This window comes from Liolophura sinensis, chromosome 7 (genome assembly GCF_032854445.1).
Source record: "Liolophura sinensis isolate JHLJ2023 chromosome 7, CUHK_Ljap_v2, whole genome shotgun sequence".
Taxonomy (NCBI): Eukaryota; Metazoa; Mollusca; class Polyplacophora; order Chitonida; family Chitonidae; genus Liolophura; species Liolophura sinensis.
Window position 1 is genome coordinate 35,645,136 of NC_088301.1, and position 14,107 is coordinate 35,659,242.

The 14,107-nt window shown below is 35.8% G+C and overlaps 1 protein-coding gene across 2 annotated transcripts; it reads right to left on the reverse strand.

Moving 5' to 3' along the window:
* Positions 1-998: 998 nt before the first annotated feature.
* LOC135470005 (ciliary microtubule inner protein 2C-like) lies at positions 999-6,577 on the reverse strand. 2 transcript variants are annotated; one of them, XM_064748687.1, is made up of 5 exons: positions 6,439-6,577; positions 5,750-6,023; positions 5,085-5,197; positions 3,053-3,083; positions 1,571-1,725 (listed from the first exon to the last, which is right to left on the reverse strand). In XM_064748687.1, the coding sequence occupies exons 1-5, from the start codon at positions 6,507-6,509 to the stop codon at positions 1,696-1,698; spliced, it is 519 nt and encodes a 172-aa protein (XP_064604757.1). In that variant the 5' UTR covers positions 6,510-6,577; the 3' UTR covers positions 1,571-1,695. The 2 variants fall into 2 exon arrangements, with proteins under 2 accessions (XP_064604756.1, XP_064604757.1); XM_064748686.1 differs by lacking the exon at positions 3,053-3,083 and having other exon boundaries at positions 999-1,725.
* Positions 6,578-14,107: the final 7,530 nt, after the last annotated feature.

Sequence of the window (14,107 nt, forward strand, 5' to 3'; positions counted from 1 at the left end):
TATACGAATGAAAAAAAAAAAAAAAAAAGGAAGAAAAATAATTGAAACACTATTCGCAACAAATCAAGTTACCTGGTAGTTGCTTGGGTCATGTTCATTCACAATCTGTAGCTGTGAGAGTAGGTGTCAAACATCAGCTTAATTTAAGGCAAACCAATTTTAAGTATTTTATTTGAGTAGTATAGTGTGTATTACTTAATATCTGTGACAGGATTGTTTTAGAAGGAGAAAACCATGCAGAGCGCTGTGGAAACCAGTGCTCATCATCTGTCACTAGGTACTCAACCCACGGCAAATTAAGCCTCCAGGAACTAGATTCAAACGCACCACAGTCTTATCCATCAGAGTAGTTTCTCTGCTATCTGCATGTAACTGGTCAATTACCCTCCGTTCTGCCGTCTGCGACAAAACTGTTTTATCTCACAGCTGATACAGACTTTGGCTTCATAATTCCAAAAGGATTTTTTCTCTTAACCTTACAAATGATGTGGTAACGCAAAAGGCTGTTGTAACATAATGTTGTGATAGGACCCAAAATACACTAGTCATTATGTTATTACTTATAAAACCTGTTGCGGTTGTATAAGTGAAATATTCTTGAGTACAGCGTAAAACACCAATCAAATAAATAAATAAACATTACATACATTACAAGGTCTGTCAGCAACCTGTGTACAGTTGTGGGTTTTCACCGGGCTCTGCCCGGTTTCCTCCCACCATAATGCTGGTCGCCGTCGTATAAGGGAAATATTCTTGAGTGTCGTAAAACACCAATCAAATAAATTGCATAAAAGATCAAACTAAGAGTCGTTAAGTCAGTAGCAAGGCATGAACAACCTTTTGTTTCTTATAAAATTTTGTACAACTTTAAAGCTCTTACACATGTGAACTGCAATCATGGTTGTTTGACAAGGGAAATATTTATGTGGGAAGTGTGTACATCAGTCTGTTGGCAACAGCCAATGCAAATAAAAACAATGAAAAACAAAACAAGTCACTCGAAGATAGTATTATTTTATTTAGAATGAATAATGAAATACTTGCCTTGTAAATGTAAAGAAGGCAGAAAGGTTCTATTTGTCCCATTACAATAAGTTATTATAATAATTTATGTAGATAAATAAAAAATGATTCCCAAAATATCAATGGAGGCAAAGGCTACAGACATACCTCCCTCACAAGAGCAAAAAGCGAAAATCTGGGGAGGGAAGAGTGTGTTGAACTTTTATATTATTCATACAGGATTCCAGCCGACAAAATGGTTAATCTGGTACATTTGTCCACAGTATTTTGACAGGGGTAATCCAAAATAAACTAAAGAAAAACATAGCTTTGCAAATACTGGTACAACTTTGTAAAAACGGGCACTGCCTTAATTTTTTTTTTTTTTTCTTCAGGGACTCCTGCTGTAAATTCACAAACATGTCATAAAGGGTATACCATTTCCAAACAATAACAAAAGATTTGCAAGTCAGAAAATGTGCTGAAAGGTTTTGGCATGTATCAGAATATTCCTAGTACATGTTTTTTGCTGCAAAAATAGATCCTAATAACTATGTAAAGAAATCGTATTATCTCTCTTCAAAATAGACATCTCTCATGCCTCTGTCGCGCACACTGCGCTTTGGGAGGATCTGCTTTAGGATTGGTTTTCTGAGGGAGAGCCTGTTTTCTGGGCGCTGATCAGCCTGCTGGTCATGTGTGTACCGCGTTGACAGAATCATGCTGAAATTGAGACATAGAAGTCACATTTTATAATGTGATGGACCCAAGTATATTTTTTTTCTCTTAAAATTGCTGAGTGAAGATGTATTTTCTGTTGTGTGCAATTAATTACATCTGGCTGAATAATGACTTCTGCAGTGCAAGCCAATACAAATGAAATATTTCTGCCCTTGCCAGTGCCTTAATTTCCAGATGTCTTCACTTCTGTCAACCACTGTCACTGATGAACAATGGATGAAAAATTGAACCCTATCACCTGCAAAGTGTAACACTTTGGCAAATTTTTACTTTCAGCAAAGCTACATTGAGAACTGCTTTAGGACACTCCAGATATTCAGTGAATACCTCTGGCACATGAAGGAGAAGATAGGGTCAAGTCTGTGTATGTTTACTGTAAAGACAATATTAAACAATATCTTCCTCAGTCCAAATTTCAGTTGTCAACCTGTTGTGGGATGTTGTTCATTTTGTCTCTGAAACAACTTGTGATTTCTTGAAGGGGTAAATGTATATGCTTAAACCAAGTGAACAGTGTCCCTTAATCAAAGTTTAAAAAAAAATGCACCAAATAACATCAGTTTTGTATTATTGTTTTAGCTGCCCGAACAAAATGTAGGGTAAGAATATATGTATTAGTAATCCAATTAGCAAACAATATTGTTCTGCACTCTTATGTTAACATTGTGATATTATAACACAAATACAAACATGACAGCAAGCAGACTTCAGTATTGAAACCTTTTACTGCTGCTTTAGCTGCATCTTTGAGGTCGTAGACTGATATACCTGTACCTGACTGCGATAGTTCCACTACCAACCATCTGCCGATAAACCACTGTCATATTGGTGAAATTTTATTGATCAGGTGCAAGATCAATTCAATAAAGAATAGAGTTTCAGTAGCCTGCTGTGGTGACGTCAACAATAATAACTGTCAAAAGAATTTAGTGCCTGAATTGGGGGCGCTAAGCTGGTCCAGCTTCCCCTTTGTGTTCACTGCTGTCAATTTGACTATTTCCAACCACTGATAAAAAATATGCGTAAAATACAAGGATTTATAGAAGAAATATATTGCGCCATTTTCTTTAAAACCATACTTGTCATTTACAGAACCTTTCATGTATCCTATAAACTCATTTTAGAGGAAATGTTGGCTAATAAGCAACTCCATGTCTTGAAAATTCTGGACAGGGATTAAATCCTGTTGTCATCATGAAAAATTGCTGAATTTAATGCTATCATAATACATGTGCTATATACGCTACATAAAAGGGATGGCCGAAATCTCCATCAGTTTTCAAATGCCAGATTTACTACAAATTCTTACCTTTGTACTGAACAGATGATCCCGATGAGTGCTGAATAGTACATGTTGACATCAGAGGCAAACTCAATATAACACCTTCAGACTTATTTGAATCTTAACGGGTTTAATTTGAGGAGTATAGGAAATTTACTAAGTCAACTTTATGGTCAGCCGAGGCTTACAAGTAGTTCAGATGATTACATACTGTATATGTGAATTCAACAACAGATTTCATATTAATGTTTAACTTTGTTTCAATTATATTTTTAACCTTTTAATATTCAAAAGTATGGGTGTACTTGCCGAGGCTTACAAGTAGTTCAGATGATTACTGTATAGGTGAATTCAACAACAGATTTCATATCAATGTTTAACTTTGTTTTCAATTATTTTTTAACCATTTAATTTTCAAAAGTATGGGTGTACTTGAAAATATATTGCAGCAGAAGCAGGAAACAGAAAAGAAAAAGTTTTATAAGAAAATAAGAACTGAACAACTAAACATGGAAATGGCAACAGCATGCTTTTAAGAAGTGTTTACCAAGTAATAAGATACATGTAGCATACAATGATTTCATGAAAGCAGTCTATATGTATGTAAAAATTAAGAATGTTAATCTACATTCACTACCATGGGGTGAGCATGACCTACATGAAATATTATACAGTTATACGGTTGACCTACCTCAAGTATTGATAAGTTAAATCATGGTGCATTCCGACGAGCTTGTCTAGAATTTGTTAACACATGGCATGTTCACTTTTGTAAGCCCATTTAGTTGTCAAATACATGTACTTCTAATACATGTAGTTAGCTATATACCTCTCATGCATTTGTTTGACAGATCATTAACAAGTTGTTATAACTTATGTCTTACTGGTCTCTGCTCTACTACTAACAGCTATTCATGTTGCTCACTAACTATGATGACAGACTGTTTATAACGCTGCATTTAGTGAAGTACTAGATCCATGATATCTTGATTTGGTTAGGAAATTCATCCCAGCTGTCATGCTCTAGGATTCTTGGAAATCTTATTCATTTATTTTTGTGTGCTCTTTATTATATTTACCAATAACGTTGGCCTGAAACATGGATACAGACCAATTTTTTTTTTACTAACAGCTATTCATGTTGCTCACTAACTATGATGACAGACTGTTTATAACGCTGCATTTAGTGAAGTACTAGATCCATGATATCTTGATCTGGTTAGGAAATTCATCCAAGCTGTCATGCTCTAGGATTCTTGGAAATCTTATTCATTTATTTTTGTGTGCTCTTTATTATATTTACCAGTAACATTGGCCTGAAACATGGATACAGACCAATTTTTTTTTTTTACTGCTCACTAATGAGCACAGGTCTGGGAATCTGAACTCTTACCATGCATTGCTTCTCACCTTGAATATGTTATATGTTCAAAATATTGAATTCCCATGTACTCTTCTGCCCAGATAATTAAATAATAAGCATTGTTGGTAAGCCTTGAAGTTTGGCCAGTAGAATATACACTGATGCCATCTAAATGCACATAAATAGCCATGTAGACTTGCAATGATCATTATATGGGTACATGAATATTATGTACAATTGTGTATATTAAACTTTCCATTTACCTGTAGGCCTATATGTACCTAATAGCCTTAAGGAGCTACAGGTACATGCACAGAGTAAATATGTTTGTATGTAATAAGGTGAAACATACACTGAAACTTCTATGGTTATTACAGCAAACCTAAAAGTACCATGCATTAAAAAAAATACCTCTTGAACTCAAATGTGAATGTGCAATATAAGGCATATTTGTCATGCAGTTGATTAGTGAAACAGAATAAATGGATGAATGCAATGGTTCTGAAATGTTTCATGCGCTTACACAAATCCTGTTATCTCAAAAGAAAGTCACACTACTATGGAAGTCACTATTTTTTTTTCCTCTCAAAAGTGAGACACACAAAAACATTGCAATTATCCATACAGAATATGTTAGAAAGCAGTAAGAACAGAAAAAAATGCTGCACACTTGTTATTTTGTACACCCATACTTACAATGGCACCTGTTTCTTAAACTGATCTTCTGCTTTAACCGGGAGTTGAAAATAATCAACTTTCTTAACAGTGCCACTTTTATCAGAGTAAAATTCTCTCTGCCCTTGTGCCAGCTGAAACATAAAAATTATAAATAACCTTGTATGCAAATGACATTTATTTAACTATGAGTCAAAAAGAACACTGTCGTTATTGGCTACTTGCAAAATTGATTAATTTTAAAAAATCACTGTCACCACACTACATTGATCACCTGGTGGTTGAAGTAGTTAAAAAAATACTGATTTGCAGATTTTCTTCCAATGGTGCATGTGGCCAATAGATCTGAGGGACAATTCATAGAATGCATATTAGAGGATCACAAAGCTGTCTTATAGCTAAGTCTTAAGTTATAACTTATATTTTGAACGTAAAATGTTAATTTTCATTTTTGTCCAGAAAGTTCTGACAACTTTTTGGCATTAAAATAAACATTTGAAAGGTCACAAATTTAGTGCAGTTAACTGTTATGAAATTAAGAATGACTTAAATCTAAGGCATATCAATGACCCTGGGGCCAAGTACTAAACTGAAGACACAAGTGCAGATATAGCAGTTGTAAATTTTGTAATAAGTCCTGAATGACACTGGAACTGATAAAACTTTAATATCATATAATTTCTTACTTTGTCAAACTGATACAGTTCCTCTTTTCTGTCATGGTTGATATTTGAGAGCTCATATTTTGGTGCAGTGATCCACCTGTCCCTGGTCCGAGTCCTGTTACCAATGACCATGTCTGGATTGTGGGTGTAGTATGTTGGGAACTGACCACCACGACAATAAGGAAACTTTGAACTATTCAGAACTTCGGATCGATAGTCCTGGAAATATTTTGATGTTGCATTTCCATATGTTTCCCCATAATCATATTTCAGAGTAGGGCAATGACCCCGATACCTGTAAAAAAAAATTAGAAGGACACTTGTTTGATATCACAGACTGATAAAACCTGTCTTTGCAATTTTTTCGTTCATTTATTTGATTGGTGTTTAATGCCGTATTCACGTACAAGAGCGTATTTCACTCATACGACGGCCAGCATTATTGTGAGAGGCAACCCAATTTGCAAATTAACCCATTGGTTCAAGCTGCTTAAATCACTTTCTATATATTTTTCAACAATCGGGAAATGCCCAGTCTGTGGTTGATCATCGATGATTTGTCAGGCTACACAGCCGTAGCCTATAGGCCTACATTGGTTACAGTACCTCAAATCTTGTCGAGAGAGGATACCGTTGGACACACTATAACTATTCACGGACCAATTTTCGAAACATGTCTGCAGTGAAAGCTTTTGATATAAAGTACTTACCCTGGCATGAATCTGGGTGGTATGTAGGTGGCATTGTGTGTTGTGACAAGAGTTCCAGCAGCCCAAGACATGGTTAAGGTGAAATCAAATACCGATCACGCTTTCAGAGTACTAACACTTGCGTTTGACAGCCACGTTTGACTCTTCCGTCACAGTGTTTATATACTGATTTTCAACCGTGCATAGCAACGCTGTCCTAAAGTAGTACCATTGTCAATAATATAATGAGCTGTGGAGTTTGAACGCAGGTGATATTTGAGTTGAAAAGAATCGCAATACATTTATTTTGCTTTGTAATTAGTAGAAGTTTTATATCGAATGTATTTTATAATATTCACAACTTGCCTCGCGCCACCATAGCAACAAAAAATAGTCCCATCGTTTCGAAAGTGATTACCTCCCCTTGACTGCAAGTCCACTACCTTCATACACAAGTGGGCATACACGAGACATGAGACAAATTAAATAAAATAAGTAATAAAATAATTATAATAAACCGTCGGAGCATTTTGCATTTCGTACCTCTAGTTTAAGTGTGGAGCCTCCTAAAGGTATATTTTCCATCTGTTGAAAGGAAAAGAAAACATAAAACTTATGCCAATGTCAGATGAAAGAGCATGAAAAGATAATTGCAAATGTGGCCTTCATATTTTTTCCATTCGATCTTTCAGAATAAAAGGGTAATTGAAAATATTCTTGGGTGGGTGGGTATTTGGAACCATTTCTTTGTATATATCGTCTTTGCATTATAATGTTCTATGTAAATGTGTGATTGATGTCTAATGAATTTGTTGTTTTTATCCACAAACATGTATTTAATCTGAATTATGATAATAATAATGAATTCATTAAAAATATAAATATGATGAAAATTCTGGTTGTTAGTTGATAAGAACAAATTTTAGCCCAAAAATATTTATTAAACATGCGTTATATCCACATTTAGAAAAATGATATATTTGGGTGGTCCCAAATACCCAATATACAAGATTTTTTTTCGAGTGCCTTTTGTTCACGAAAGAAAAATGGAAAAAATATTTAAGATTATATTACTATTGACTTTTCAAACTCTCCTCTGAACATCATGTAATAATGTTTATGTTTTCTCCACCTTTAAAAATATCCATTATCTAATTAAATATACATAAAGACCAACTATTTCTATTTTAACTATTTTGAGTCACATTATGATCAAAAGATAGTTTGGATATTTATAGTAAAAAAAGTTTTTTATTCAATGGCACGAAGAAAACATCGCCGTTTTTGTGACAAAGCCTCATTGTGTATGTAAAAAATTGCGTATATATACTTCTTTTCTGATAACGTTTGTATCAGATCCTGGCCGGGTAATGCATATGCTCTGGGTTTTAAGCTGTGAGAAGGATTATTTATTTATTTATTTGATTTGTGTTGCAAACCGTACTCAAGAATATTTTACTTATACGATGGTAGTTAGCATTATTGTGGGATTTGAGAGTGATTAAATGTACAAATGGGGCTAACCACATCTTGCAGATCGAAAATTTATATAGTCTAACTAGCTAAGACTTTGGTCTAGAAGTTGGTATGCCTGTAGATCTGTCTAACTACTACCGTGTCCAGAAAACCATAGCGACAGACTGCCTTGTTCACTTTTACGTCACATTTTTTTTACTGGTTTAATTTTAAAAATAGCTTAGTTCATCATATATAATGCAAAAAGTGATTCAAAAGTATGTCTTATACTAAGGGTGACATGGATGTTTTTTTCTTCTCTATCTAAAATTCGCTCTGTGATGTCCTTATAGCCCATTTCACATACACGTATATTTTAAGCCCGCATTATCTTGATGTGGACCCAACAAGAACTGTATATGATGAAATCAATCTCAAATTTGATCAAAATATTTCTTTCATCTCTCTTTTTGTTAATACACTCATGTATGTGTATAAAGCGAATGCACTTATGTTGACATATACATCACAAACTCAACATTTATCATAGGTTATTTGATACTATACAGCTGATGCACTTTTGTGCAGTCCTAATGTCATAATTAAATGATTGTGGGTGGACATTCCAATGCTTATCTGGACACTCGAGTAACTGGAAATGTGGTTTTGTCAGTTTGATTGGCACTTTATTTCTGGGTGGTGTTTAAGTCATCTCTTCCTCGAGAAAGAAGTACAGATATATGACTTGACACGAAATACGAGTTCAAATTTGTGTATGTTCCTTATGGAAAAAAAGGTAAGTGCCTCGAAAAAAATCTAGATGTTTTTGTTTACAGAAGGTTTATCTGCTATCCTATAATTTCACCTGCAGAATTGATTAGTTTGCCTTTTTAAACGACTTGCTGCAACACATTTATCAGCAAACAGCTGTACATACATGTACGTGTGAAATAACGTAAACGTTTGCAAGCTACAAAATTACACATGTAAATTATGGCGGCTTAATTAAGACTGAGTTTATACATGATGTATTTGTAATTAGTTATTATCGTTTGGTTCCAATGGCTGCATGTGTTATTTCAGAAGGATGGATTTATCTTGAAAGAAGACCATTAGGATAATATAATGAGTAAATTTATGTAATTAATACCATCACTTGGTAGATGTTTTTTTTATGTCGTACCATATACATGCTCAAGTTTTCCAAATAATAATTAAATAGAACCCTTTAATTACTGCAGTAAGAGTAACAGTAAAATATGCCTTTAAGCATATATCATTGCAGGTGACCTTTCTTAGGTCAATCATTTAAAAGTTAATAAAGAATAAATATAAAATCTTTGATTGTATTAAACTACAAACCATCAGATGTCATTATTGGGCATTACGATTTACAAACAGTTGCATATGATATAAAATTGCTGGGTTATTCTTTACAAATCTGTGTTCAAATAAGGTGATTTCCCCTCGTTATGTATGGTACAACGTGCACAAAGGCATTTGTTATTAAGGTAGTTACAATTTCTGCGCATAAATATAACACTGTAGAAGAACACAATCCCAGAACACAATTTTCAAGCCTGAAGCTCAGAAATTGTATGAAATTAATAGTGTACATTTTGACAGTCTTTCCTGTCACAGGTTCAATGCATGTACTCGAGACACATCAAGAGCTGTATAATGTATATACAATTACACTGCATAGAGAAATATGCATCTCCTAGGGGTGATCCTAGAAGTACTCACTAATGCTTACACGTGAAACAAAAAGCACATGCATGCCATCAACGTATTTCTTCACTGCTTTATTATATACAGTGTATGTATAGGAGATGCATGTGTGAATTCAGTCTTGTATCATTCCATGCATGTAAAATTGAAATGAAAATGGAAAATCCATACAGTGCACGGTACAAGTTGATAACGGCCAGACACCTCGCTCCTGCGATGTTATAATATATACTTTTACTAGAGGTAAATGTATATGCTTGTTTATTTTTATTCCAAACTTGGGGAGTAACTCTAACCAAATACGGACGTAGGTCAATATATTTGCAACTGTATGCCTGTTCAAGATGATTTAATATGTTATACTGCATACGCTTTATTGTGACTATATGTATCCACCCCGAAAAATATTTTGTATGAATTTGTGCTGTTCACTGTCCGCCACCTATATACGACAACCTTTCTTCGCGACATATCCTTGCTGAACTATATAAACCGACTTAACCAAATTTGCCTTCAAACCAACCCAGCTCCTCAGTGTATTTTGACACGGTAGCAAGCAAAAAAACCCTTTATGTGCGATATCAGCAGGACTACAAGGTTAAAAAAAGGCAACAAATACTATAACCTGATTTATTCAAGAAGAAGGGTGAAAACAGATCTTACGAGGCCATGCCATGATAAAGCAATCTGCAGTTCGTTGTCGGGTCACTCGTACCCCAAGCTCATTATCATCTTGTTATAAAAGCCACACCACGTTTCTAGTGACGTAAGCGGAATAGAGATAACTACCACCTGATTGATCTAATGTAATAAGATGGCGGTTCTTTTGACTCTTTGTGTGTGATACATCAGTTATACAACATCACAGTGTCAAAAAGTTATGCGTCTTAAACTTCACGTGATGGGGTGCATTTGATCCAGCGTTGTCTCTTCTTTTAATGACCCAATCCTTAAGAACTGATCGTCTTCTAGGGTATATTCCCGCCCTAAAGTGCATTGAGGAAATATGTAAATAAAACAGGGGTTATTAAGTATAACAGATGAAATTATTGGTGCTGCACTGGAAACGAGTTGTTCTTTAGTCTCTATAGCGCACACGACAGGTTGAATCCCAGCCTCTGAGAGGGAATCCTCGAGGTTCCTCTGGAACTTGGAGAGCAATATATGCCATCGACAGTGCTCATACATGGTATGTGGCCATTCATATGTCTTTAATTAAGTTCCTTGGAAATAACTTGCAATATGCCTAATTCCACATAACCATGTGCTAGGGGTTTTACATCTACTTTATGCATTCATAAACATTTATTTGTTAATTTATTTGACTGGTGTTTTACGCCGTACTCCAGAATATTTCAATTATATTACGGTGTACATCATTATAGTGGGAGGAAACCAGACAGAGCCCCGGGGAAACCCACAATCATCCGCAGGATGATGTCAGACTGTCCCATTTTCGGTCGGGGAGGAAGCCAGCATGAGCTGAACTTGAACTGACAGCAAACGCATTGGCGAGACGCTCCTGAGTCGTTGCGCCGAGGAGGCCCGATTTTATGAAGAGTTGCAATCAGATACATATATTTGCATTTCAACCTTGAAGTTATTCATGGACCATGAGTTTGAAATTTGATTTTAAATATCGTCTAAAACTGACTGTCTCAATCCAGGGCTGCATAAATGAAAATGGTTGCTTCTTTCTTACATGTTATCAGCCTTATGAACCACTTATACAATACTTTAATTGTTTTGTATACTGGTGTTTTCGGTTGTTTCGGAAATGGGTCTTATGCTTATCGGCTTGAACCCACCTTTCATGGTTTTAGGGTTCCTCTTTTTTATGAATGATAACTTGCTTGAAGTTCCGCGTTTAACCCAATGCAATCAAGTACATATAAGGCCTCGTAAATAATGCAGGTCTTGGTAAGCGATAAGACAAATGGAAATAATTTACATCATTAAATTAAATTAAGTGAAATACAATACGAAATGGAGAATCTTTTGTCGCTCCGCGTTCCTGCTGAGAATTCATACCATGATGATCGTCATGCACCAATAGGATGGGTGATTAATTATATGGAAGAAATGCATACAACCTATAACTGATACCTATAGCATGCAATACAGCTAATATTCCAGTGACAAGTTAAGAAATCAGCAAATTCGCCTCCTGACTTGGTAGTTGGCTGCCTGAAAGGTGTTGATGTAGATGTCTGCTGGCACATGGCGGATAACGCGACAGACAACTGGCAATCTGAGTTTCTGAGATAGCCGCGTGTCAAAGTGTGTATCGAGACAGCTCGCACCAGTTTGTTTTAGTTTTGACATCGGATCGTGAGGCGTTTGTCGAACTGATTAGCGAGGCTGCCTTGATATGTAACCGGTTTGCAGGTTAGCACTGTGTTCGGCCGACCCCTGCTGGACAGCCACTCCGTCTGTCACAGTGCCTTGCCAGGTTTAGTCGGGAGAAATCGCCGCTCTGCTCAGGCACGAAAACTCGTCAGCAAATTTGCATAGAGCTGCGCGATATAAGCTGTTACGTGTGCGCAGGCCAAGCAGGGCGACGACAGGCTCTCCACGAGGGTTGCCATAGTTACGGCTGTTAAAACAAACCGCGAATAGTTTTATCGATAAGACCCATCAGGATCTTTGCTGTATAGGAAATTGACGTTATACAAAACCATGGATACGTAAAAAAAAAGTTAAAGGTGTTGGACTATGTGTCAGTCTCACACCCTAGATAAGCATGAACATTATAAAAATCTTTTTAAGCACATAAATATGCCGTAAACGTGATAGCCATATACGTCGCAAGGATTTTTTCGGTAGCTTTCAATATTATTTTTATTTAAAATAAGTTTAATACAGTCCTACACAGACTGTAGGCCTATAGATCATATGTATAGGGTGTCTGAAGTTCTTGACTCTAGATGAAATACACGAGAGCTTTCGTGGTTACACGAGTATTGTGACCCACCACTAACTTGTTTTGTTATATCAAAAGGCCATAGTTGCCAGAGGGCGTTTAATTTGCTACTATCAAAAGTGCTTGCATGCATGTACCGTTAGAGTAGAACGCTACTCTAACTGAGGTAAACTGACAAGAGTCCCTATTTCACCAATGATGTGTGGCCATTTGCCAACTATTACACTGACGTCGCTGCTCTGATTTTACTCCCTATTATGTAAGTCTTTTATTATATTGTAAGGTTTTGGATTTCATATTCAGAGAGTTTGGTAAGGTAATGCCAAACTTAAGAGATTTTTGTCGAAATTACAGTCCCTAATAAACAGTGCGACGAAAAGTATTTAGTGATTCTGCTCTCACAAACTTGATTGTTAATTGGTATGTTTTGAGATTTATGGCCATGGAAATGTATCGAGTGTATTATTGTAAAATAAGCTCCGAAGGACATTTGGCGTATTTTCAACATGCGATATGGTCAGTTGTTAAGATGCTGTATTTCCCCAGATACACGTGTGACCATTTGCCAACTATCACGCTGTCGTTTCCGCTCTAGTTTTATTCTTTATGCTGTAGTTTTTCATAATGAATATCTGATGCATCCTCCATGGGGATTCGCCTGTTAATACGGCATTCTGTGTTAGATAATAACAGCAAGCCTTTAAGACAAAACGTTATGGTCCTCAAAAGTAGATAAATTTTGTAAATTGATGTATTTCTTTGCTGCATGTCAGGCTCTAAGACAATTAGAGGCATATAATGTCTCCAGTTTAACTATTGTTTAAATCTGAGTCTCAAATCGATATGCTAAATTAGTATCACCATAAATGTATATATATTTGCCCTCTCACCGTAACGCATGTAACTGCAAAAGCCTTAAATTCTGTATATCTGTAGCTGTCATGCATACAGTACTTCACAAGGTCTGAACATCCGCTTAACCTGGTGCACCCGATGGAGGCTACTGACGAAATATTCTACGTTCACCAGACAATGTGAGAAAAAGGGCATCAGAATCGGTTTTGTGGCTTAAGACAAACCATTACATTGTTTTATACCGCCAGGTATATGTAACCGTATCACTCAAAACTCGACGAGCAGTGCAATATCCAGTTAAATCTATGAGATCGATGCGTCATGCAACTTTTATAGCAGCTGGTTAAAAGGATCAGTATATGGCCAGCTCTCTTTACTTTAGTGAAAATTTGTGCAAATATAATCCACAAGATCAATGTGTCATTGAGTATTATACTCTATACATACATACATATACACCATGCAGAATATATTAGATCTGTTTACATACAGTATAGTATAATATCTTCGATATAGCATTTATGCTGTGTTTCTTGGAAAATGAGCAAAATATATATAGCATGAACAAAACACACAAATGTATCTACCAACAGCGCCCCAGTCTAACTATAGAAACATGTATACCACAATGTTTCTCACAGTTATTCATAAATCGACTAGGAGAATGCACGCATTGCATAGGATACAGCTATAGAGATATATAGTTGATCTCTGATGAATTTCCAT

Excerpts from the sequence above, each read along its gene's own strand:
- LOC135470005 (XM_064748686.1), bottom strand. The coding sequence starts at position 6,509 with ATGTCTTGGGCTGCTGGAACTCTTGTCACAACACACAATGCCACCTAC. Across the intron at positions 5,198-5,749 it reads AACTGTATCAGTTTGACAAA|CTGGCACAAGGGCAGAGAGA; the intron begins GTAAGAAATTAT and ends TTTATGTTTCAG. Across the intron at positions 1,726-5,084 it reads TTTAAGAAACAGGTGCCATT|CATGATTCTGTCAACGCGGT; the intron begins GTAAGTATGGGT and ends TCTCAATTTCAG.